At 35.4% G+C, this 23,275-nt stretch overlaps 1 protein-coding gene across 8 annotated transcripts in view; it reads left to right on the top strand.

The window, feature by feature from the left end:
* KLHL13 (kelch like family member 13) overlaps positions 1-23,275 on the top strand; it is a 195,885-nt gene that overhangs the window by 129,449 nt on the left and 43,161 nt on the right. Inside the window, exon 1 of one of the 8 annotated variants that reach the window (XM_043895378.1) lies at positions 7,655-8,073. The exons of 6 other annotated variants lie outside the window; for them this stretch is intronic. In XM_043895378.1, coding sequence (XP_043751313.1) covers positions 7,994-8,073 — 80 coding nt within the window. In that variant the 5' untranslated portion in view covers positions 7,655-7,993. Of the gene's footprint in view, positions 1-7,654; positions 8,074-8,401; positions 8,714-23,275 lie in introns of those variants that run through there. One more of the 8 variants, XM_043895377.1, reaches the window with a different exon arrangement.

Below are 23,275 nucleotides of genomic sequence, written 5' to 3'. Positions count from 1 at the left end.
TTAGATCAAGCTGAATAAGGAATGAATGAATAAATATATGCTAGCTAAAGGGAAGATGTATTTTACTTAAGTGTTATGTAGCTTCAGAATTCCATGAAAAGTAACTGATTATTTAAAACACATATTTGATTTTGAAGACATGAAGTTGTTCTCAACTACTAGATGAAGTAGATGGACTTGGAAAGGCAGTCATGAACCCCCAATTTAAATTGCCTCTAGTCAAAACCTAGGGTCAGCCTAGGAGAGGAATTCTGTTTTTCATTCCCTCATATCAGAATTGCATTTACTTTAGTTAGTCATAGAATGTGAGATAAAAGAAAAGATTTTCCCCCAGTGGACAACCATTGTATCCAAGTAATGAAGCTAGACGTAATTCTAAAATAATGCTGTCATTAGTTCGTAACACAGGAATACTTTATATAACATGAGTTAATGATGTATTCCATCATAGGATTTTCATTGAATTGCTAAATATGTTTTTGAGGCATAGCAAATTTTAGTTGCAGACTAGCTTCTGTAATTTAGACTTACTACCATGTATTTGAAATCTTGCAGTATAAATGTTTCTATGCCTCCCCTCCTTTCCTTTTTTTTTTTTGGAAAATTTCTTTAGGGAGTTCCCTGATGACTAGTGGTTAGGACTCTGTGCTTTCACTGCTGGGCCCTGATTCAATCCCTGAACAGGAAACTGAGATCCCACATGCCATGTGACATGGCCAAAAATTCTTTAGAATTCAAGATTATCCATGTGAAGAATTCTAAATTAGAAAATGAGAAGGATCTCAAAATTGTCGTGAAAATAGAGGTATTGAACTGATTGCTAAGTCTCTTTGATACCACCATAGTAGGCAAATACTATAGCTCTACTTTATACCTTTAAGAAAACTGTTGGGCCCCATGTGATGGCAGTGGGTCACAAGGTTCAAGTTGAAAGTTGAGCCTTTTTTGGAGTTTAAGATATTCTCATTCATTATATAGCTAATACCTTTTATTTTTAAATAATAATAGTTTATATAGATATATGTATAGGAAATTTAAAGTTTTAATGATTAGGCCTGGGAAGTGGTAAAAACAAAATTAAGTCATTTGCGTTTAAAGGGCCCTTTATCATGGAACATTTAAGCAGTGTTGTATAATCTTAATGAGTCATTAGGATTAGCTTTTCATGAAAGTGTTTGCTTGTGGCTAGCAAAATATTATTGTGATTACTCAAGTATTTGTAACCAAGATTTACAAATACTCAGAGAGAAGAGATGGAACAAGTAAGTAATCATCTAGATCTCTGCACATGTGAATATTGTAATTCTTTGGATAAAAATATAGAAATATAATTTTTTCAAGATAAAAGTATTATTTCATTAATTCTAATTGGGATATTGAAGAAAATGTTTTACTGTTTTATTCTAATGGTCTTTCAGCAACTTAAATTTTTGTAAAAATATAGGTTTTATTAAAAGCATGCATAACAGCAAATGTTGACTTTCTTTAACTGGCATGCCTTTTGAGACTGGGTATGTGATGTGCTTATTTTAAAAAGTTTTTCAACCATTGTAAATAAACATTATTAGAAATTATTTACTCTTATCAACATAGTTCAGGATTTATAAACATTAAGATTTTAATATTGTTTATTATATTGTTTTCATGGAAACCTTATAGTTTTGCTTCTATCATTGATGTCACAAAGCAATGAAACTATTTGAAAAGCTTTCTGTGCATAGAACTTTCAGTCAGTAAAGCCATGTTCTTAACTTTTCTTTCAGTAACACTACATTTTAAATGGCTTTTTATTTTGATAAGTTTGAGGCTTAATGTACAAACACATCAGAAACAATAGTTTGGCTATTTTATTTACCAAATGTAATTTAAGTAGATACTTAGGAAGTTGTTAAGAGACAACTAAACACTTAATTATTACTTGAGGTGGGAGCAGAGATTTTTCCTTAGAGCAGTCCATCATCACTATAAGTGACACCTTTATTTTATTTAAGAAAGTATGTGTTCTGGGTGACTTTCTTCAGTGTATGCTTATTTTAAACAAGTTAATGTGTATATTTAGTTTTTTTCATTTTAAGGACTTTATAGCCTAAAATTATCAAATTAGCAGATGAATATTCCTGTTACTTGAACTCTGCTTTTAGTAATAGTAGAATCAATAACACCATTTTAAAAACCTTTCAGGATATATCCTGGCTTTGGTACACAATTCTTATTTAATCACTCCTCTGCTTATGAAAACTGCTCTTTCAATTTAGTTAACAAATACTTATTGAGTGCTTTCCCACGTGCCAGGAATAGTGATCAATTGGGATTCCTTCTTGAAGGGGGAGCAGGAATTTGGGGAGGGCATCTCAGGCAGGCAAAGTGGCAAGGCTGGAGTACAGGTATGGTAACAGTGTGGCCTCTTACTGGAGCACTGGATAGATTATCCCTATTTGATGATTATAAACCATCTTTCTAAATGACAGTTTTCAAACAATTTAAAAATGGTAATGCAAAATCAGGTATATAAATAGTATGTATGTAAAAATCGTTGATTTCCACCATTACCCCTCATAATACCCCCAAACACTTTGATTTGGGTTTTAAGGCATTTTTTTAAATAGATGGGAATACTTAAGAATCACTTTAGTGTGTGCATGTCAATCCACTCCAGTATTCTTGCCTGGAGAATTCCATGGACAGAAACCTGGTGGGCTGCAGTCCGTGGGGTTGCAGAGAGTCAGACCCGACAGAGTGACTAACATAAACACACATGCATGTCAAAGATAGATAAAGACTTACTTAAGCATATGAATTTGGGAATCATATGAATGAAGAATTCAGGGGTAGCCCCCCCCAAAAAAAAAGCCATAAAAATAGAGATACTGCAGAAAACAAAAGGAAAAAGGAAGGGCAAGAACTTATGAATTTCCCATTCAGTGTTAATCCTTTTCTCAGCTATAGTGAGATTAAGGGTAGTCAGAATCTGTGGGTTATTGGGTCCCCAACAACTGGATCTTTCTTGATGCCTGCTCAGTCCCTTCTACTCCAGCTCCCATCTTAGCCTCACAACCTCTTTCATCTGACTCCCCGGTTATAAAAGGTACTACATAAACATGAGGAACCACTACCATTCTGGCTTTCCATTCTCCTTCCAGCCAGTCCACTACCTTCCTTGCTCTACTTTTTTCTCCTTTGTTTCCTTATCTATTGTTTCCTGTCTTATCAGCTTACCATATCCTCTTGTTGCTGACTCACCCAAAACAAACAAAGGAACAAACAAGCATTTAGTACCCTTGTTTTCCTTTGAAAATGTTCAAGATTGGAAGAGTACTTCCCTTCACATTATTTATGCCATCATGGCCTGAGGAATTCTCTGTGCATATATACACACCTGTGTGTGAGTGTGTGCCTGCACACCAAGTGTTTTTCTACTTGTTCGTATTGTGAAGGAGATAGGTATTATAGTAATCCAAGGCATAGTCATAGTTACAATAATCCATGTAAATTCTTTGTGGGAATTAAGGGTCCACACAGTTCTGTTAAGGAAATTAATCTGTGAGAACGTGCTTATAAAAGATGAAACAATGACTTTCAAAAGTAACTATCTTTGAGAAATGTCTGGGATTTTCCATTTTGATCTTAGCAAGGTTACATATGTGAGTATCTCATAAGAAATGTTTAACATATTTGATATTCAATTTCCTGAAACAAAGAGGAAACATACACATAAGTATGTATAGCTATTCATGTGAACAGCTCTATTTCCTATGAGAAGCCCTGAATGTATTAAGAATTTTGTTCTGTTGTCCAGAACAACACAAAACTTTTTGTGTATTTAAAGGGTTTAACAGTCTTGCTTGGTTGCCATCCAAGTACCTTTACTGATTGATAGAACATAAGCAAAGCACACAATTGGGCATGATCTACAGTCTTGTCTGTGCAACAGGGGTAACATGGATGTCCCAGATTAGTCTGAAGGGACATTGTCAAGATTACACAGTGCCTGCTCACACAAATGATGGTTAGTGCTATTATTCTTTAGTTGTAACTATCACAGGACTAACTAAAACTTGCAAGAAAAAGGTAGGTTAATTCTTAGGGAATATTGGGAGAATATGGAGAAAGAGGTCAGATACGTGACATATTAGTCAATTCATTTCGCAAAGTGGTGGTACTAGAGACAAACTGTTGCAGTCAATAAGCAAATTAAACTTTCATATGAAGTTATTTAGAAACATTGACAGTGAGAAAAAATTAGACTCTTGGCTGTATATTTCACTTTTCTCTCACACTACGACTGGCTTAATTTTTACTTACCTTTTTCTTCTTGATCATTCTTTTTCTTTTTTTGACCACATGGCATGTGGGATCTTAGTTCCCTGACCAGAAATCAAACCTACGTCCGTCCCCTTGCTTTGAAAGTGCAGAGTCTTAACCACTGGACTACCAGGGAAATGCCTCTCTCATCATTCTTAAATGATGTCTGGAATTAAGATTTTGGAAGTGATCTTTCTGCACACTTCTGTATTTTGGGTGTTCCTTTCCCATGCCTGTCTTTTGAGTATACATATAATTGGAGGAATGAATGATTATTTTGTAGTTCTTATTTCTTTTGAATACATTGAGACATTTGTAGAATGTGATTCACTTCATATGGAAGCAAACATCTTCTGGAACAGCCTCACTGAGAAGGAAAGACAGTCGGGATTCTAGAGCAGGAGTCCTAGACTAGGAGTTGGAATTTGGTTTCTGGTTCCAGTTCTGCTATTAGCCGGTAGTGTGACTAGTTAACTTCTCTGAGTTTCAGTTTTTTTCGTCTATACAATGAGGGTCCTGAGCAAGATGATTTGTAAAAATTCTACAAATCTCTTTCTACTTTGGGAACCAGGGAATTCCATGTTGTGAGATCTGGCCAAGAATGACTCGTTTTGTGGCCTTGGCCAAGTCCCAGCATTGTCCTTTGTTTGTTACATCTCTGAAATATGCATTTCACAGGTATTTTTAAATGATTAATGTTCATACAATGCTTTGAAGAGCCTTTATGCATGCTGTCTTTCTATCCCGTTTATGCAGTTGTCCATAATAGAAACCAAGTGTTCTATAAATGAAATCAGTGTTTCCTGTGATGTGAACTAGGGCTTTTGACATTTCCCAGTGTAAATATTAAAGTAGTGGTACCACTGAGCCTGCATAAAATTATATTTCAAATATATGTTTAATCATTTTCTTCCTTTCATTCTGTAGGTGAAAACATTTTTAGTTCTGGAATGTAAAGGTAATTACACTCCATAGCTGCTACTAGACTCGTTGTCAGGGTAGTAAAATCTGATTAATTTGGACTCTGCTAATTTGTAATTGAGGTGATTTTACCTGGCTGAAGTTTATTTCTAAATGACGTATGAGAAATGGTGTTATTAAGCATTTTAATAGGGTGAAGTATATTTCAGGGACTATATTTCTACTTAAAGGAATTATTTTTAAGCCTTTGGCATATTAGTTGTTTGTTCATGAGAGATAATTATAAATGACTTCCAGCAATTTATTAAAGCAAAAAAAAACTGAGTATAAATAAATTCTCATCATCAGATACAATGCTTTTAGGGTTTGGGATCTTTAAGAGTGCTGAGGGTAGGTGGAGGAAAGCAGTCTTACTTTGTTTTCACCTTGAACAAATATTACAAGTGTTGGAGTGCTGTAAAAACAGGTTTTAAACATTAAGTATAAGAGAAATCTAGACTGAAAATTGACATAGATGATTTGGTGGTATTGGTTGATTTCTTTGAAGCTGAATGAGATTAGACCAATATATTGGTTTTTGAATCAGCTGATTGTTCATAGCACAATAGTAACTTGAGAACCTTTGCAATAAAGTGATCTTCACCTGTGTGGGGAGGTTACCCTCTTGGAAATTTGGAAAACTCTATATTCACCCTATTTCCCCCTTATAAATATTTAAGTAGTCTTTACAGATAAAGACTCAAAACCTATCCTGGTTTTACAGACATTTGGGGGTCTTTGTTCTCAGAAGGAGAAGTTACATTTGCAATTACAACTTTGTAATATTTTAATAAGCTGGAAAGTGATTGCATTTCCTCTCTAAAATCTAAATCGTCTCCATACAGCTAATTTGTAATTGTTTTATGTTTTATATTTTTTAATGTTTGAAAATGCTCCAGGATTTTGGAATGAGACATTCCAAACTTGCTTGATGAGTACGTGTGTGTGTGTGTGTGCGTGCACGCGTGCACATGTGTTGTGTGATTTTCTTCTTGGTGTTTCCAACAAATTACCACTGCCAGTTGTACCTGGAACCTTTTTGCTTCTTAACTGTTAAGAATTATTACACAAATCCTAATATATTGACTATAGTTTTTAGTAGTAGTGGCACTTTTTGAAAACTTTTAAAATATATTTTGGTCACTAAGATATTGATAAATACTCCTTTCTCTGATTTTTTTTGAAGATTTCTGTGAGACAGTTTTGTGTGGGGGTACTAAAGAACTGGAAATATCATTTAACCCTTTAAGTTGCTTGACTGAGTTTTTGCTCAATGTTTGTGTTTGGTAGATTGAATAAAAATTATTTGTGAGCTAGTGATAGCTGAGACCTATTTAGTATTTAATAAAGTGTATGCAATACTGGTCAATGTTTCAAAATAAGCTTCCTCTCCAAAGCTGTATATCTGTGAATGTATATACTGCATATACATATATGTTGGATTTCATCAGAAAATACACTTTTGAATATTAATGTGTATCTTAAAGGTACTTGTGATTACCTTAGGTGATTTCATGCTCTATTTCTGGTATATTAAATTACATATTTTGAAATTCTTGAAAGTAGTGTCTTTCTTGTATAAATCTGTGCTTTTTGAATACAAATGAGAAAGATTCTTAGGGGACTGAATCTCAATCTTTCCAAAACTAGGAATAATTTGGAAAGACCGTATAAAAGCCAGCTACTTAAATTGGAAGTACAAGCTTATTGTTTGAATGTTAACTTGAAAGTAGATGTGAGCTTTTTGTCACTGCAGTGAGTTTTTTAAAAAGGTAATGGCTTTCATGTCAATGGCAGTGTGCCTTTATTAAGGTTGCATTGATGAAGATGGATAATTTGGTTTTTAGGTAGAAATGGGAGGGTGCTCTGAGGTTAGATATTTAGTGATGGCGACTTGCCTACATCAGAAGTAAAAATCTTCATCCTGAAAATAAAGAGTTCGGCATAATACCTCTTTATCCTATTTTCACTTCTTTGAACTCTGTAGAGAATGTGAGTTTGGTGCTTTAAACAGAAACTTGAAACACCCAGTCGCTCTCTGGGCATTTACAATGCTATTTTCTGGCAGTATTTTAAAACAATATAGATGAAGCCTCTGCTGTTACTTTCGTGAAATACGTCAAGCTGCCTTTGACAGCAGCTTTAATTTTTTAACCTCCTTGTCAATCACTAACCCCTCGAGGTTACCGGACCCCGCCGCTGAGCTTTGGAATAGTCCCTGCTGGACACCTGCTTGGTGTCTCTCCTCTAGGCAATTTGTGAGCTGTTTGGGGGCGGGGGAGTCGTGAAGGGGGGTGAAGGGGAGGGAAAGGGGGAGAGAAGAAGGGGAGGGCAGCACTGAATTAGATTGTTGATAGCGTCCCTCCAGAGGACTGCTATTAAGAGCACGCTATTCTGTACTTCTCTGCTGCAGAAGACAGAGTGGTATTCGTGTTAGCACACAGCATGTTGTAAATGTATGAGATTTTTGCTCATCCCGGCGTGGAATTCAGAATAGGGAAAAGAGAGCAACTTGCATGAGAAGCTACTGGAAGAGCGTGCAGAGTTTTGCAGCAGTTGATATTTGTTCTTACATTTTTTCCTTCTTCTAACTGGAAAACTGAGAGACTGGCATTTTTTAAACGGGCTCTTCCCATAATGGCATTCTTGTATTGTGTGGCTAGAGCTTGCAGAGGAGGAAAGCAGGCTACCGAATTTAGTCACTGATCTCTGTTAGCTGTGGCCTAAGGCTATGCTGAGGTTTATATCCCATTTGTATTGTTGCAGCTCAAAAGAAGAATGTTCAGAGGATGACAAGTGTATTCTGAGTAGGTATGTTGTTTCATTTTCGTATGAAACCCGTCTATTTTCTTTTTCCTGCTACTATTGGTCAGAAATTAGGTTAATAGGTGCAGAATATAGTGCCGTGCTGCAGTATCCCTGTTAAGGTGGAACAATGGTCATGCAAGCTGAAAATAAAACCAAAAAAAGAAAAAAGCCAAACCCTAGCCGCTTTTATTAAATAAAGCTGCATTGTGTGGTATGCACAGTGCAGTCTTTTCACAAAAAAATATATATATATATATATATATATATATATATACTGCAGTCAACGCTTTCCTAACGAGGTGGCACTATTGTGGAGTTTGAACGGTAGAATCATCATATGGCTTTAGGGGACAGGAGGATTTAAAGGAGGTGCCTTGCAGCCCTATTTTACAGATTGGAAGCATCGGTTTCAGGGCACTGGCAGGATCGTTGGCTTGTTCTCCGAGGCAGCCACTGCTGTGTCAGTACAGTGTGGAATGGAAGTCCTAGTTGGTAGTCTGTTATGGAAACGCTGTTTACTGTTATTGTAGTACCGTGGTGACAACATGCCATTGAAATGGAAAACGAGCTCTCCTGCTATCTGGAAATTCCCAGTTCCTGTGCTTAAAACATCCAGGTCAACTCCACTTTCTCCAGCATACATGTAAGTGAGAGAAAATAGGATATTAAAGTGGGATTTCATTCATGAATCAGCCTTGTGGCAAAAGGGGGTAAACATCCCAAACAGCAACATCCAAAACCCCACAAGATGAGAAGTCTCGACCTTGCTGACATTTAACTATATTGGCATGTCCACATTTTACCATTGTTTTGTTTTTCTGGGAGTTTATGTTTATTTTCATTTAAAGTGCTTCATGGTAATGTAATTACTAAGATGAGAGTCTAAAGGTATAGCTAAGAAAATGCATAAGGATAAACTTTTGCATTGGTTGGATTTTTTGAATTTTGGTTTATCTGTCATACTCAAGATGACTTCTTTTTTGTAATGGCACAAAAACTACTGATGATTGATTGTGTTTATTAAATATGGAAATGCTTTCTATAATTTTTTGATGAATTGGTAACTTTCAGAATTAACACATTGATCAGAAAAATGAGACTTTTAATCAGGACTTTTATACTTGAGTTGTGTATGAATATTAACAAGTTTGATATTTTGTCTTCTTCAGTTTTATAATTTGAGTTCTGAAGTGTAAGTTTTGAATTTGTGCAAAATTATAGTTCTGTGAGTAGCTATTTATATACATGGAGTTGAAAATTATATTATACAAATGTCTATTTTAGAAATTTAAGTAAATATACACTGAAATATTTGGGGGAAATCTTTCTAGAATTTTTGAAAATCTTTTTAAACTCGCACAGGGTTGCTTTAAAAACAAATTCTAGGAGATATAGTAAATTAGAATATTGCCTGTGGTCTTTTTTTTATGGAGAAGGAGTGAGGGAAAGCTGGACTTTTTAAAAAAAAATTAATTGTATGAGAAAAGCTTTTGAATGAAAGCCTGTTGTAACTGTAAGTGTTCCCTTTAAAATATTTTTCAGTAGGACAGATGTGGAAAATTCCTCCCACTTTGACGTTTATTGTGTGTTAGAAATCTGGTGAGTTGCCATTTTACTACTTAGTTTTTGCTTTACATGAGGAGCGGATGCACAGGGGTATCTGTCTGCTTCTTTGAAAGGCTTGCAACTGCTGAAGAGGTGTGCTTGTGCTCAGTCCGAAAGAAGCAATTCCCAGGAACGTGAGGGAAAATGACATTTCAGTTAAATCCTGTTCTCATTTTTCAGATGATTTTGTATATTCCTTCTTAGAGATGCTTCAGGTTATTCTATCTGGGTGTTAAATTCTGTTTCCTATAAAGTTAAAATTTTAAATTATGTTTCTAAAAGAAAAAAGGAAAAAATCAGCTCTATTTGTCTCTCAAAAGCTGTATTGGTTAAAAGTGCAAATTAATGGAGGTGACAGGTTAATGGTGCTCCTTCAAATAATTTGAGAAAATGAGATGTGCCTATTGACTTTATGTATCTTAGCTGGTGAGAAATGACCAAAGATTTACCAAAAGCAACTTTATCATCAAAATAAAACACAACAAAACATACACACCCAAGGAAAGTAAAGTCAGTAGGTTATAATTAATAATGGTCACTAATGATTCTAAGTATTCTTACTGCATTTTACTGTCCAAAAGATCCAATATGCAGCCCCTATTGCAGCTGAATTGTGAGTTTTTAGAGATGGTTAAAATATACTTATATTTTATCAATCCATACTAGCCACAAGCTCAGATACAGCTTAATACAGCATCTTTAATGAATCACTTTCTTCCTTTTAAGTCCTCACCTCTTTGACCTGATGATATGAGTGAGTTGATTTAGATGATAGAAGCCAGAAAATATAGATCTTGCATGTTGGCTCTGATTGTTGGTAGTATACATATGTAGAATGGAAAAGGGTATTTGAGGAGCTAGTGCTAGCCTGGACTGTTTTGGTATTGTGACAGTCTGTATTATTAAATTGGCCTTAACTTATTTTTATAAATAAATTAATAGGTTACAATATTATATAAATATACAGAGAAAATATGTTAAATATAGGAAAAGAAGACTAGCTTGGGGAGTTTAAATCAGTGTTTTAAATAAATTGTTCATTTCCTTGTTGGATCAGAAATAAAGATACCATGTTTAACATGTTGTTCTCATCGGGGTTTCCTTATATTCCATAACACTTCTACACATAAATGATATTTAAATTGAGCATAGTTTTCACTCAGAAATTATAAAGACTAATTTAGAATACTAGGTCAAGTAACATTGTGCTTGCTTCCAGAATTGGTTGGGCTGGCAAACACAGATTATAGATTAGATGGTTAGTTGTGTCTTTTAGGTCTAAAGTCTTTGCATTGATTTGAAGTAGCTAAATTCTGACTCTTTAATAGACAGTGATGTTCAGAATTTACCTGTAAAATTATGTATAAACATTAAAACTACTATCTTGAATATAGAATTCTTCACAGTTAGTATAAGCATCTTTTGGTGTATTTGCTTGTGTAGCATCAGTATTGGTTTTTAAACCTTTATCATTATTTACTGTGATTTGTCAAATACATATTACATGATTTTCATTGATGACTTGGGTACTTTTTCAAAGACTGAAATTTCAATATAAAATATTTTTGCTTGTAGTAAAAGTGTGTTGTAGTAATGGAGCAAATATGGAGAAAATATAAAGACTCCTCATGGTCTCTTTCTCAACTCAGCGTAGGTGCTGCTGACTTGAACTCTTGCATTGGTGTTATTGATAGGCCAATGCTGTTAGCCACTAGTAAAAGCTACAATAGAGAATGTTTTACTTACTGCAAACGTTGAATAGAAAAGCTCCCTTCTTCCCCTTGTGGATTTAAAGTCCAAGTTGGCTTGCTTGCTGCTTGTTTAGAACCTGAATGAGAATTAAAACCTTTCCATATTTTCAAGACTTATTGACGATAAAGACAATGTTTATGATAATATGAAGGAAATAGTTTTTTATATAGTACAAAGTGCTTTTCAAATTGTGTTACAATATGACTCCGGTAAAGTGGAGTACCTTAAAGATGAAAGATTTGGGGAAATTATCCGGAAAATAATCCTTTGGCCTCCAGATAGCTTGATTTTACTTAGTCTTTATTGGATAGATAGTCTTCTTTCAGCTTCCGTTTTGAACACTTGCAAGGGCGGTGTGCTATCCAGGTGGAATTCTGAAGGGACTGTCTTGCTCGAAATCTGAGTGATGTGTTTGTGTTCCACTCTGTTTAACAGAAGGTTGAAGTTCAACCTTAGCCTGAAGGAGGATCTCCTGGTCAGTGTAAACTGAATTAGTAAAGACTCTGCTCCTGACAGGTGTGAACCATATAAATTAACCTGTCATTTTGCCTAAATTAATAAAGCTGAAAGGGCAGTCAGTTCTAAGTGGTTTTCTGGTATTTGGTATTCACTGTTTTCAAATAGCAAATGGTTCCTTCAGGCTGATGTTATAGGGTTAATGTATTATTAGATTCCAAGGACACACAGAAATAGAACAAAATTAGCATTAGCTATCTTTTTATCTTTTCTTTAGCAGCACTAAGTCTTGCTAATAATGGTGTGGCAGTAAGGAGGAAGACAATGGGTAAGAATTAACCAGCACAATGTAACAGTGAATCCTAGCAAGCCAAACAATGGGTGTAGAATGAGTGTTAGTGAATGAGACTTTTCCTCTCTTAGCCAATGCACTTGTATTCAGTTAGTGTTCTGTTTACGATTATTTTGTTTACTATATAAAATATATTTTAGAGTAAAATATCAGTAACACTGACTTTCATAGCAATCATTTTCTATCATTTTATCTTTAAAATTCAGTATCCAGATTTCCCTAGAAAAGATGGTACTTTACTTGACAATAATTTGTCTAGATTCTTTCATACTATATGAATATTCTTTGTTTGTGGATGACTCACAGGACAGGGAAAATTAAAATATGCATTTTCTAAATTTGACATGTTTTTTATCCCCTAAGATTGTCTCTTTTTTTCATTCTAGTGAATAAAATACAACCTCAAAAATAAAATAAAACAAACCATAGAAATCTTTTTTATCTAGCCACATACTTCCCAAATTGCTATTCTCAAATTAGAAAAGAAAATAAGTATTTTCACAATTACCATATACATAAACTTTTGTTTGTGTCTGCTTAGTTTGTTTTTTACTGCATATGCTCCATCTAATAAAATTATGTGGAGAAATAACAAACAACACCTCAGAGGAATGTAATGCTCATGTGTAACTTTTGTATTAGTAGCATGTTTCTTGAGAATTTCCATTGTCTGAGCTAGCAGAAGGGGTAGCTTAACACTTGCCAATGGCAAATCATTGAGATAAAAGTGACCTCAGATGTCATTTAGAGAATCTAAACCCCCTTTAAAGCAAGAATCCTTCCTGTGACACCTCTGAGAGATGCTGATACACATTCTCCTTGATCGCTGTCAGTGACAGAGAGCCCACTACCTCATCCAGGTAGCACCTTTCATTCGTGAACAGCTCTTCCTTGCATTGAGCAAAATCAATTCCTCCTCTTTTATCTCCTCTTCCTAGTGTGGCCTTTTAGAGCTATGGAGAAAAATATTATTTTTTCCATAACATATAAGCCTGGAAATGTTCTTTCTTTAACCATTACTCATGTGACAGGTTTTCCAGACTCTTCGCTCTGCTGGTTGTCCCTCACCCAATAGTTTTTTTATGTTAGTCTTTATACAAGATATTGATTACTCCATCCGAATGAGATGCTCCCCGTGTGGTCTGACTAAAGGAAGACACCTGTCGCCTTTCATACTGGCTTGATGCTTATCTTAAAGAGCCTGGGATTATATTATTTTTTAATCATAGCATTCACCCTGAACCATAGTTATTAATCAGAGTTTGCAAACTTCTTTTCAGAGTTTACAATGGGTCAGCAATTATTCTCTTGGCTACTTCGAGAAAGTCTGGCATGCGCAAATGAAATTAAAATTTAGTTCTAAAGCCCACTGTTTGTATCTTTAAAAAATTTTTTTAAATTTTGTTTTTAAGCCCATTGTATGTGTCTTTTGGGGGCTTCCCCTGTTGCTCATTGGTAAAAAAATCTGCCTCAAATGCAGGAGCTGTGAGAGACTCAGGTTTGATCCCTGGGTCAGGAAGATCCCATGGAGGAGGGAATGGCAGCCCATTCCAGTAATCTTGCCTGAAAACTCCCATGGACAGAAGAGCCTAGTGGGCTACACTCCATGGGGTCCTAAAGAGTCTGACATGACTGAGTGCTGAGCATGTATGTGTCTTTAAAAGGATCTCTTAAAAGTTATTTAATGTAACTGAAGACTATTAGACACAAGAAACTTGCAAGACAGAAAGCTAGTATTTCTGATGCTTTCAGAAATTTCCAAGAATTTTACTTGTCAATAATTTATCTAGATTCCTTGTATTTTATGTCTAAATAAATGAGCGTTACCTCCAAGTACTGCTCAAAACATTTCCCCAGAGGGAAGAGAGGTGGAAATGCAGATCTTTTATAATCATGGGAAGTCTGAAGTTACTAAGAATTCTAGACATTCTGCTTGAAATTTAGAATATTTAGATGAGACCTAAATAGGGCCAAGTTAGGGGGAAGGAAAAAAAAAGAACTGATAGGCAAGTATTTTATTTGTATTAATGGCTTTATTACTTCTGGTGAAAAGTCAAGAATTACAAGCACTGTACATGCTGATATTTTAAATTGAAAAAGCAACCACAGTGTATTGCTTTTATTTCCTCAAGGCTGAGAATGAGGTGGTATAAATGTGAGATTCTTGGGCATAACTACATAAAGAAGTTACTGAGCAATCTACTTTTGAAAGAGCTCAGTTCTTTTTCAATCACCTGTATATTGAGTTTATGATATTCAGAAATTATTCACTGCCTGGTATGTGTCAGGCATAACTCTGCTGGATATTATGGATATAGTCCTTGCAGTTATTCAAAATGACTGTTCTTTATCTTCCATCCTATATTTATAAACAGTTAAATTGCTTAGTTTATTTTACTGCTGTGAAAATTCTAAACCAAAACAAGTTTAAATAACATTTTTGTTTACTATACTTTCAGTAATGATAATAATTTAATGACGGTAAAAATACTACAGAGGAGAAATGTGTCTGGGCTAACAGAGAAGATATGAATTGGATATAGATAACAGATTTTAAAGTGCATATTCCTATTGTGATCATTTCACAATATATACAAGTATTGAATCATTATGTAGTATACCTGGAACTAATATAATGTATGTCAGTTATACCCCAGTTTTTATTTTTTTTTATTTTTATTTTTTAAACATTTATTTTTTTATTTATTTGGCTGCATAGAGTCTTAGTTGTGGCATGTGGGATCTAGTTCCCTGACCATGGATTGAACCCAGCCCCCCTGTATCAGGAGCGCAGAGTCTTAGCCACTGCACCACCAGGGAATTCCCATATACCCCAGTTTTTAAACAAAAAAGGAAGTGCATATTCCATAAGGTGGAAAATGATGTAATTTATGTTTAAACTTGAGAGTCACCTTTTTAAACAAGAACGAAGTACCATCCTTTAAGTTGGACAGGGCTTAGGTGCACACAAGTGTATCTATCTTTACCTTACAAAGCATCAGCAATTTGATCCCAGACTATGTGATATAATCTTAGTGAAACATAAAATTATATTATGTTTCCTACTATAGTAAAATATTTTCACTGGCATGACTTACTATGCTTAGGGTATGTGTTGTTTTTACCCAATTTTATCACATTTATGGTATGGTAAGACAGGAGCATGGCCAACTTGTTGTACAATACTTTTTATATGGTTCAGTGGAGAAATGAAATATCTTTCCATGAGAACAGTGTAAATAAAAACAACTTTCAGAACTCTTGATCTACCTCTATAACAGATGTTATAAAGTTCATACGAAATGTATTTATTTCCAATTTTTAAAATGTGCTGGTTTAGCATAGATAAATGTAATACAGTTTATTGAGTTCTAATATTAGAGTACAAGCATTTTGTTAAAACTTCCCGAAGTTTGCTGTCCGGGAAGACACTCCTTTGGGCAAGGTTCCAGGTGTTCTCCTTACTTGTTGCAAGTAGTAAGTCCTTCCTTTTCCAGAAAAAAACAACAACAACAAAAAAAGCCAAGCACTTTGTCAGCTGCCTCCCAAACACTCCAGAAAGGTAAGGCTTCTCCCTGTTTTACACTACCGGCACGGTGGTTCCAAGAAGTTAATTAACTTGCTCAATGTCACACTTCAAGTAAGAGGTGAAGTGAGAATTCAAATACAGGTCTTGATTTCAATGATCTTGGCTTCTCTAATGCCTTTTTGTTTTCGTAGAGTTTTGCTACTTTCATGCCACCTCCTAATTAAGAAATATCTCACTATGATTCGAAGAACAAAGAGGTATGACAGATGAGATAGACTTTTTTGAATTGGATGGTGGTATAGGAACAAGATAGCTCTCCTTTGTGGTACAGTCAAGGGGTGAAATTACAGGAAAATACTGGGGCAATAATTTTTACTTAACTGATATGATACCGGGATTAACCTCTATTTCCTATTTCTTTTGAAGTATTATTCTACTTTCATTGGCCACGCACCTTTTTCCCCCTGGTAATTAGCTGCCATTGACAGCGCTGTAGCTATTGCACACTGGGCTAAAATCAAGGTGATGGCAGCGCTGTGTTTGCTTCTGAGGCTCTAGGGGAGCACGCATTTCCTGCTCATTTGGATCACCGACAGAATTCAGTTCTTTGCAGCTGTAGGACCACCAAGGTCCCCATCTTCTTGCTGGCTGTAATCCAATAGTTGATCTCAGCTTCTAGGGGCCGTCAGCATTCCTTGGCTTCTGGCTCCCTTCCTCCGTCTTCACTGCCAGCAATGGCAAGAATCTTTTTCACATCTCTCTCTCTCTGACCCCTCCTCCTCTGCCTTTCTCTTCCACTTTTTTTTTTTCCTCTTTTTTTTTTTTTTTTCCTCTTCCACTTTTAAGGGCACGTGTGATTAGATTGGAAGATGCAGGGACTTGATTGAGATTTTTATTTAAAAACTTTAAATACTGCAGGGGATTTTTTTGTTTGTTTTGACCAGGCAGCTAGCTCGGCAGGTGAGCTCTTAGTTCCCCAACCAGGGAATCAAACCCATGCCCCCTGCCCTAGAAGAATGGAGTCTTAACCACCAGACTACCAAGTCCCATGAATATGGTATTTTAGAACAATAAAATTTTGAAAATGAAACATTACACGAATGATGTATTAAAAGTGGCGAGCTCATCTGTTGGTGGCGACTGGGCTAAACTAGTGCCTTGGCCATCACTCTGTCCTTCCTTTCTCCCTCCCCCTCCTTCTTCCCCACTTGAAAGTCTCTCACTGAGGATATTTCTACAAATTCTAAATTACCTTTGTTCATTTACAACTTGCCCTGTAACATCTATTTTCACTCTTTGGGTTTTTTTTTGTTTGTTTGGTTTTAAAAATATAGTGCTTGTCACTGATCCGTGAGATCAGAACATGGCATCTTAGAAAGAGCCTAAGTATCTTATTCAGGATTCTTTGAATCCAAGAGCTGGGAGGAACCTTAGAAATCATTCTTTGTCATACCATTGTACCTAGAAAGAGGATGTGATATTTAAGTCTGGTCAGTTTTCTGCCATTTGTATACATTTGTATTTGATGATTTAACCCAGTCTTAGTTTATATTTCCTTTTTATTATTTCATCCTGTTTCATCAATTGTATTACAAATTAATGTTAAAAAGCAGTTTACTACAAAAACCTCAACTAGATTTCTCTTTATAGGTGTAATTATACTAGAGATTTTTCTCTTGTATTGCATTGAACCATTTTCCTGCTTAACTCAGTTTGACCTAGCTTTAGTTTGGGTGGACCTACAGAATATTTGAGGGACTCCCCTGGTGGTCCAGTGGCTAAAACTCGATGCTCCCAATGCAGGGGAGCAGGTTTGATCCCTGTTCAGGGAACTAGATCCCACATGCTGCAATTAAAGATCCCGCGTGCTGCAACAAAGATTAGAGATCCCAACGAAGATCAAAGATCCTGAATGCTGCAACTAAGTCCTCACACAGGCATGTAAATAAATATTTAAAAAAATAATAACATTCTTTAAAAAATTTGAAATACAGTTTTGAAAAGTATATGGATATTCTGGGTTGTAAATAGATTATCCAATAGACAATTCCTTAGCATCACCAAATTGAAGTCATTTTATTCATTATTTTTCCCTCAAAGGATGTGCATGTGTGATCATTTCTGAATGATTCCCAGCTAAACAAAGGTTCATGGAACTGGAACCAAAATTTTCATCTTAAGTAGACCAGTGACCTGGCTCATTAGCATATCTTTCATAGGCATATTGCTGAAGTATATAGATACAATTAGAGACTTTATTTCAAATGATGTGATGTACCATCAATCATACGTTTGGCTTTCTTTCCTGTAATTATAATTACAGATTATATTTTTGCATAGTGGATATTATTTGGTTGCTGATCTAGCCTTGCAGACAGCCTGATCTGGGATGGATAATCCTTTCAAATTAAATAACAGTAAGGAAATTCAATGTTCTTTACTTTTTTTTAATTTGGCACTTATATGCTAAATATGAACTGATACGCTTCTGTACCAGGGAACAACTATGTAATTAGTTTTGTTACTGTAGCTTATATAAATTATGAAATGTGGAATTTGTTAGTAGATAATGTTGATAATTTATTATTATTTTTATAACATTTAGTCCTAAAAAAAAAATTTAGTCCTTTGCAAAGTGATTATCTCTTTTACTGTAATCTCTTTGCAAGCAAGTATCTCACCTGCTGTTGTATACCTATCTCCTAGTGCAGGGCCTGGCACATAGCAGGTGTTCAAATGTTGAGTTGGTCAACGAATTCAGAGAGAGTAATTTTTAGATCTGTAGCCTTGTGCAAATTATTTCACTTAAAAGTGTGTTGCATATCTTCATTTCATATATAGAGGAATCTAATATATTACAGTCTTATTAGAGAGTAAGTTACAGCTATCTTTCCTATGAAAAGAGCTAATCCAAAATCCTGATTCTGTTCCTTGCTTACTGATAAATACCATGATGCTGGCTCAGACTGAAAGTAATTTTAGCAGAAGCAATTTACCAGTGACCAGAATATTTTAGTCATGGTTCATCAAATTGTAATCTGATAAAGAAAGTAAGATTATAATCTCTTCCAAGGCAGCAACTACTCTTAAAGTTAAGAGTTATTTGGCTTATTTTCACATGTCCGTTACCATGATGGGGAAAAGTATTTTAGACAAATTTATGTTTTAAAACTAGTATGGTTGCACCTAAATGATAATGTGTTTTCTGTGTATAGTTTGAAAACAGAAAGGGCTGACTAAGATAAAAAGAAATCTGACTAGGTTTTAGGAGAAGTAAATTTAAGATCAATACTCAAAAATTCATGCACATTTACTTATGTTCTGAATTGTTTTATACTTAAAGAGGCTAGACCAAATGCAAAGGTTTAACAGATGATAAATTTTTTTTTTTTTTTTTTGGCTGTGTTCCTCGGCTTGCAGGGTCTTAGTTCCTCTGCTGGAGATTCAACCCGGGGCCATGGCACTGAGTCCTAACCACTGGGCAATCTGGGAACTCCCAGCAGATATTAAATTTAAATTAACTAGCTTTCCCTTCTATCAGAAATATTTTATTTTATTTTATTTTATTTTTATCAGAAATATTTTAAATAAATGCTTTTATACATTTCTTGGTTAACAGTAGAAAAAAAAGCATAGCAGTTACTAACATATGAAAACAACATATTCTAAGCAAAACAACTGATAGTTTGTGAATAAATTTAGATTTTTATTCTCAATCATTAAATATATTTTTGCTTTGAATTATTTGCCAGAATGTACAACTAGTTAAAGAGGGCTAGTCTAAAAAGCCTGGAATCCCAGAGTGTAAGATTTGACTTTTGTTCAGCAAGCAGAGAGGAGTCACTGAATACTTTTGAGCAAGGAAGTGACTTTCAGAGCTATAAATACAGCCGCAGTATGTGAAGAAGCTGTACTGTAACAAATATGTGATTTATGTTAATAACCAAATCCAAGGAAGAAGTAATAGATACCCAAAGTGTGACAGGGACAGTGAGGGTGGAGAGGTGGTGAAAGATAGATGCGTACTAGAGAGACACTTAGTAGTACTTTGTCAGTTGCCTGGACATCAGAGATGGGAGAGAACCAGGAGTCAAAGATGACTGAAATATTTTGATGATAACACTTTTCTTTTAGAATCCAGAATATCCTATCTATGTCTCTCTTGAATGCATGACATCTAGATACATTTGAGATTCCTAAACTTTCTTCTGACTGACTAAGCTTCCAGGAATGATCATTAAGAACTATGTAGTCAGATTTTTCCATTGAGAGTATCTTTAAATAAGCCAATTTTCTCCTTAAAGCATGATCTATAAAATTATTGGATTTTGGACATTTAAAAATGACTTATTGCTTCAAGAAATAGCTTGTTATAGATGGGGTGATTTGAGGGGAAATAGCATTTAGGCTAGCATTTTCCAACTAACTGAGCAAACTTGACACCTTGACCCTGTTCTCCTCATCTACTTGGTGACGCTTCTTTGCCTCTTTCTCACCTGCAACATGAGAGTCAGAAATTATAAATTGGGGTATGAAACGCTAGTTTAAAGGACAGTATGGAAGGAAGGAAAGGAAGGGAATGCTTCTCTCTTGCTTAATATCCTTCAGTTATATATGTCACAAACAGTTTGAGGCAGTACTTCATTACAGCTTCACAATTCATAGATTGCTTCAGCAAGACACATGCACACACAGTCTGAAAATGCTCCAGTTAGCTTCTATTCAGAATTCCCACTTAGTTGACTGGGAAATGTGAGTATTGGATGCCTATGGTCATTCTGTTTAAATGATATGGTCTGCTTTGACCCTTTTTGAGTTCTACCCAAGAATACAAACTTTTTAAGCCAGAGACCATTATGTTCCTAAAAAGAAGCACCTTACCCCCAAAGTGGCAAACTCCTCAATGAATTATAATTTGCATCTACTCTCTTAAAAAAAATAACCAGTCTGCCTTCCAGGAAGTCATTACCAGTTTTATCAAGAATACTTAATATTTGGGGTAAACAAAGGTACTTAAATACTTTATTCAAAAGACTCCTTCCTGCACAGTGGACAAAATCTTATGAAAGTATTTTTATAGAGCAATTTTTGTTACTAACAATAATAGAGCTATCTGTAGCTAGATCATGAAATTGTATTGTGATGTTAAATGCAACTGACCAATACAGTGATCTTAGTTAAAATAGTTTTCTAGGACTGTAGTCAAGTGGAGGTTCTGGATGGCATTTCAGGAGAAAAATCAGAAGCCATTTCTGCATTTCTCCTCTTAGAATACACTTGAATGTATAGATAGGTGAGTGGACTGTGACAGTCAAGGTTTTTTTCATCTTCTAACAACCTAAGAACTTAAGGTCGAGTAATCAGTTGTGTTTCTTTATGGTAAGCATTGTACAAGATGGATAACAAAGTCTTATAGCAAAGTTTCTTTTAAAAAGCCTTAATGATGAGACTTCCCTGGTAGTCCAGTAGTTAAGATTTTGCTTCCAATACAAAGGGGATGGATTCCATCCCTGTTTGAGGAAATATGATTCCCACATGCTTCAGGGCTCGACCAAAAAACAAACAAAACAGGGGACTCCCCTGGTGTCCAGTGGCTAGGACTGCACTCCCAATGCAGAGGACCCGGGTCTGATGCCTGGTCAGAGAACTAGATCCCTCCCACATGCCACAACTAAGACCTGGGGCAGCCAAATAAATAAATATCATAAAAAGAAACAAGAACAAAACAAAAGAAAAACTTTAATGGTGAGGCAAATATGTACAAAATGGAAAATAATTCCAATATGAAAAATTGTACTAAAATTAGACTCTTTGCTTCTCCAAGCTTCATATCTGAGACAGGCTTGGGAGAACTATCCTTAGTGTGATTCCCAGACTCTTGGGGTTATGACTTTATCTTCTGATTTCTCTTGTTGTATTACCTTCTTTTCTCTTAAAAACATTGGCTGTCATAATAAAACATCGATTTGATGAAATCATATTAAACATATTTAAATGATTGATTTGATATATTCATTGAAATAATTAGGGATGCCTCTAGGTCACTGCAAAATCAAGAATAAGATTTGTTACGTTTATTATAGTCTATGAAGATAGAATCAGTGGGACTCATAGAGCTGCCAATTGTAATTCTTAAAACATGAAGTGCAATTGGCTATTACTTTTAAGTTGGAAAGTCTTACTCCTTGTTTTTATTATCATGTTTCCTTTTAAAAGAGAAATAAACACTCCCTTAAGACATGGTCATGAATTATTGACTTCACAAAGTTGAATATAACTAGGAAATTCAGAAAAGACAGAAACAGATTGGATTTTTACCACTTGATTAATGATTCCTCCTGATCCCAGAGAGATTTGTCTCAGTGATTTCTAATTGGTTTTGAGCTTGTGGAATCTGCCTTTATAATAAACTCTAAAATTGGATAACTTGGATGTTTGAATATTTCATAAACTGAAAATTTAGGCAGGTGAAAGCATAAGTCTTTAATAATACAGTTTTCCCTTGAAACGCACCATAGCACCATCGTCAAAGTTCAATGTTAGTGAGCTACAGATAATAGGAGTAAAATGACACCTTGGTTAATAAATCCTCTGGGAGCAAAAAGCTCCTTTATAGAGAGGTAGCCGGGATGTCAGAGTTCCCATTCCAGTTTCTTCACTTGGGGATTGAAGAAGGAGAAGGCATGCTCCTGGCCTCAGGTATAGCTCAACTTTTCTTCATAGCTGGGCTGGTGCTGGCTGTAGTGGGGTAGGGAGCATCCTTTCAGAGGGTTATAACTCTTTCTTCTGGGTTCTGGGAAGGAAACTATTGACTGTGATGGGAGTCTGTGCTCTTCACCCAAACTGTCTGCCCATGTTGCTGTCTGCCTCCCACCAGCACCACTTGTGTACTCTCTCACCTTATAGGGCTTCTTAAGGCAAGGGAGTTTTGACTGAGACTTAACTTTTTTAGGTAGTAAATACAGAATCAGCATTTAGAATTCATTTATTAAAAAGTAGTGTGGTTGATTTACAATGTTATATTAGTTTCAAGTAGAACTCATTCTTTTGCTTATTCTTTTTGTTTCTACTTCAGGTATCTGTCTATCTATCCATCTATCTACCATCTATCTATTTAACTACCCATTGGGGCTTCCCTGATGGCTCAACTGGTAAAGAATCTGCCTGCAATGTGGGAGACCTGGGTTCGATCCCTGGGTTGGGAAGATCCCCTGGAGGAGGGAACGGCTACCCACTCCAGTATTCTGGCCTGGAGAGTTCCATGGATTGTATAGTCCATGGGGTTGCAAAGAGTCGGACACGACTTAGCGACTTTCACTTTCTATCTATATCTTTCATCCAAATATGATGAGAAATTTATATAAACCAAGCTTCCAAACAGTAGAATTTTCTAGCCTAGGTGCACAAGACTTGATGTAGTTTAATTAATATATGGATTTTAAAAGATGAAGGAAGACTAAAGTTTTGAAATATAGATAGAGGGAGCAAACATTAAATTGAAAGTGTTTCAA

Source organism: Cervus elaphus, chromosome X, assembly GCF_910594005.1.
Source record: "Cervus elaphus chromosome X, mCerEla1.1, whole genome shotgun sequence".
In the NCBI taxonomy this organism is placed as follows: Eukaryota; Metazoa; Chordata; class Mammalia; order Artiodactyla; family Cervidae; genus Cervus; species Cervus elaphus.
Note: the sequence above shows the minus strand (reverse complement) of the source record. Positions and strands in the feature narration are given on the sequence as shown.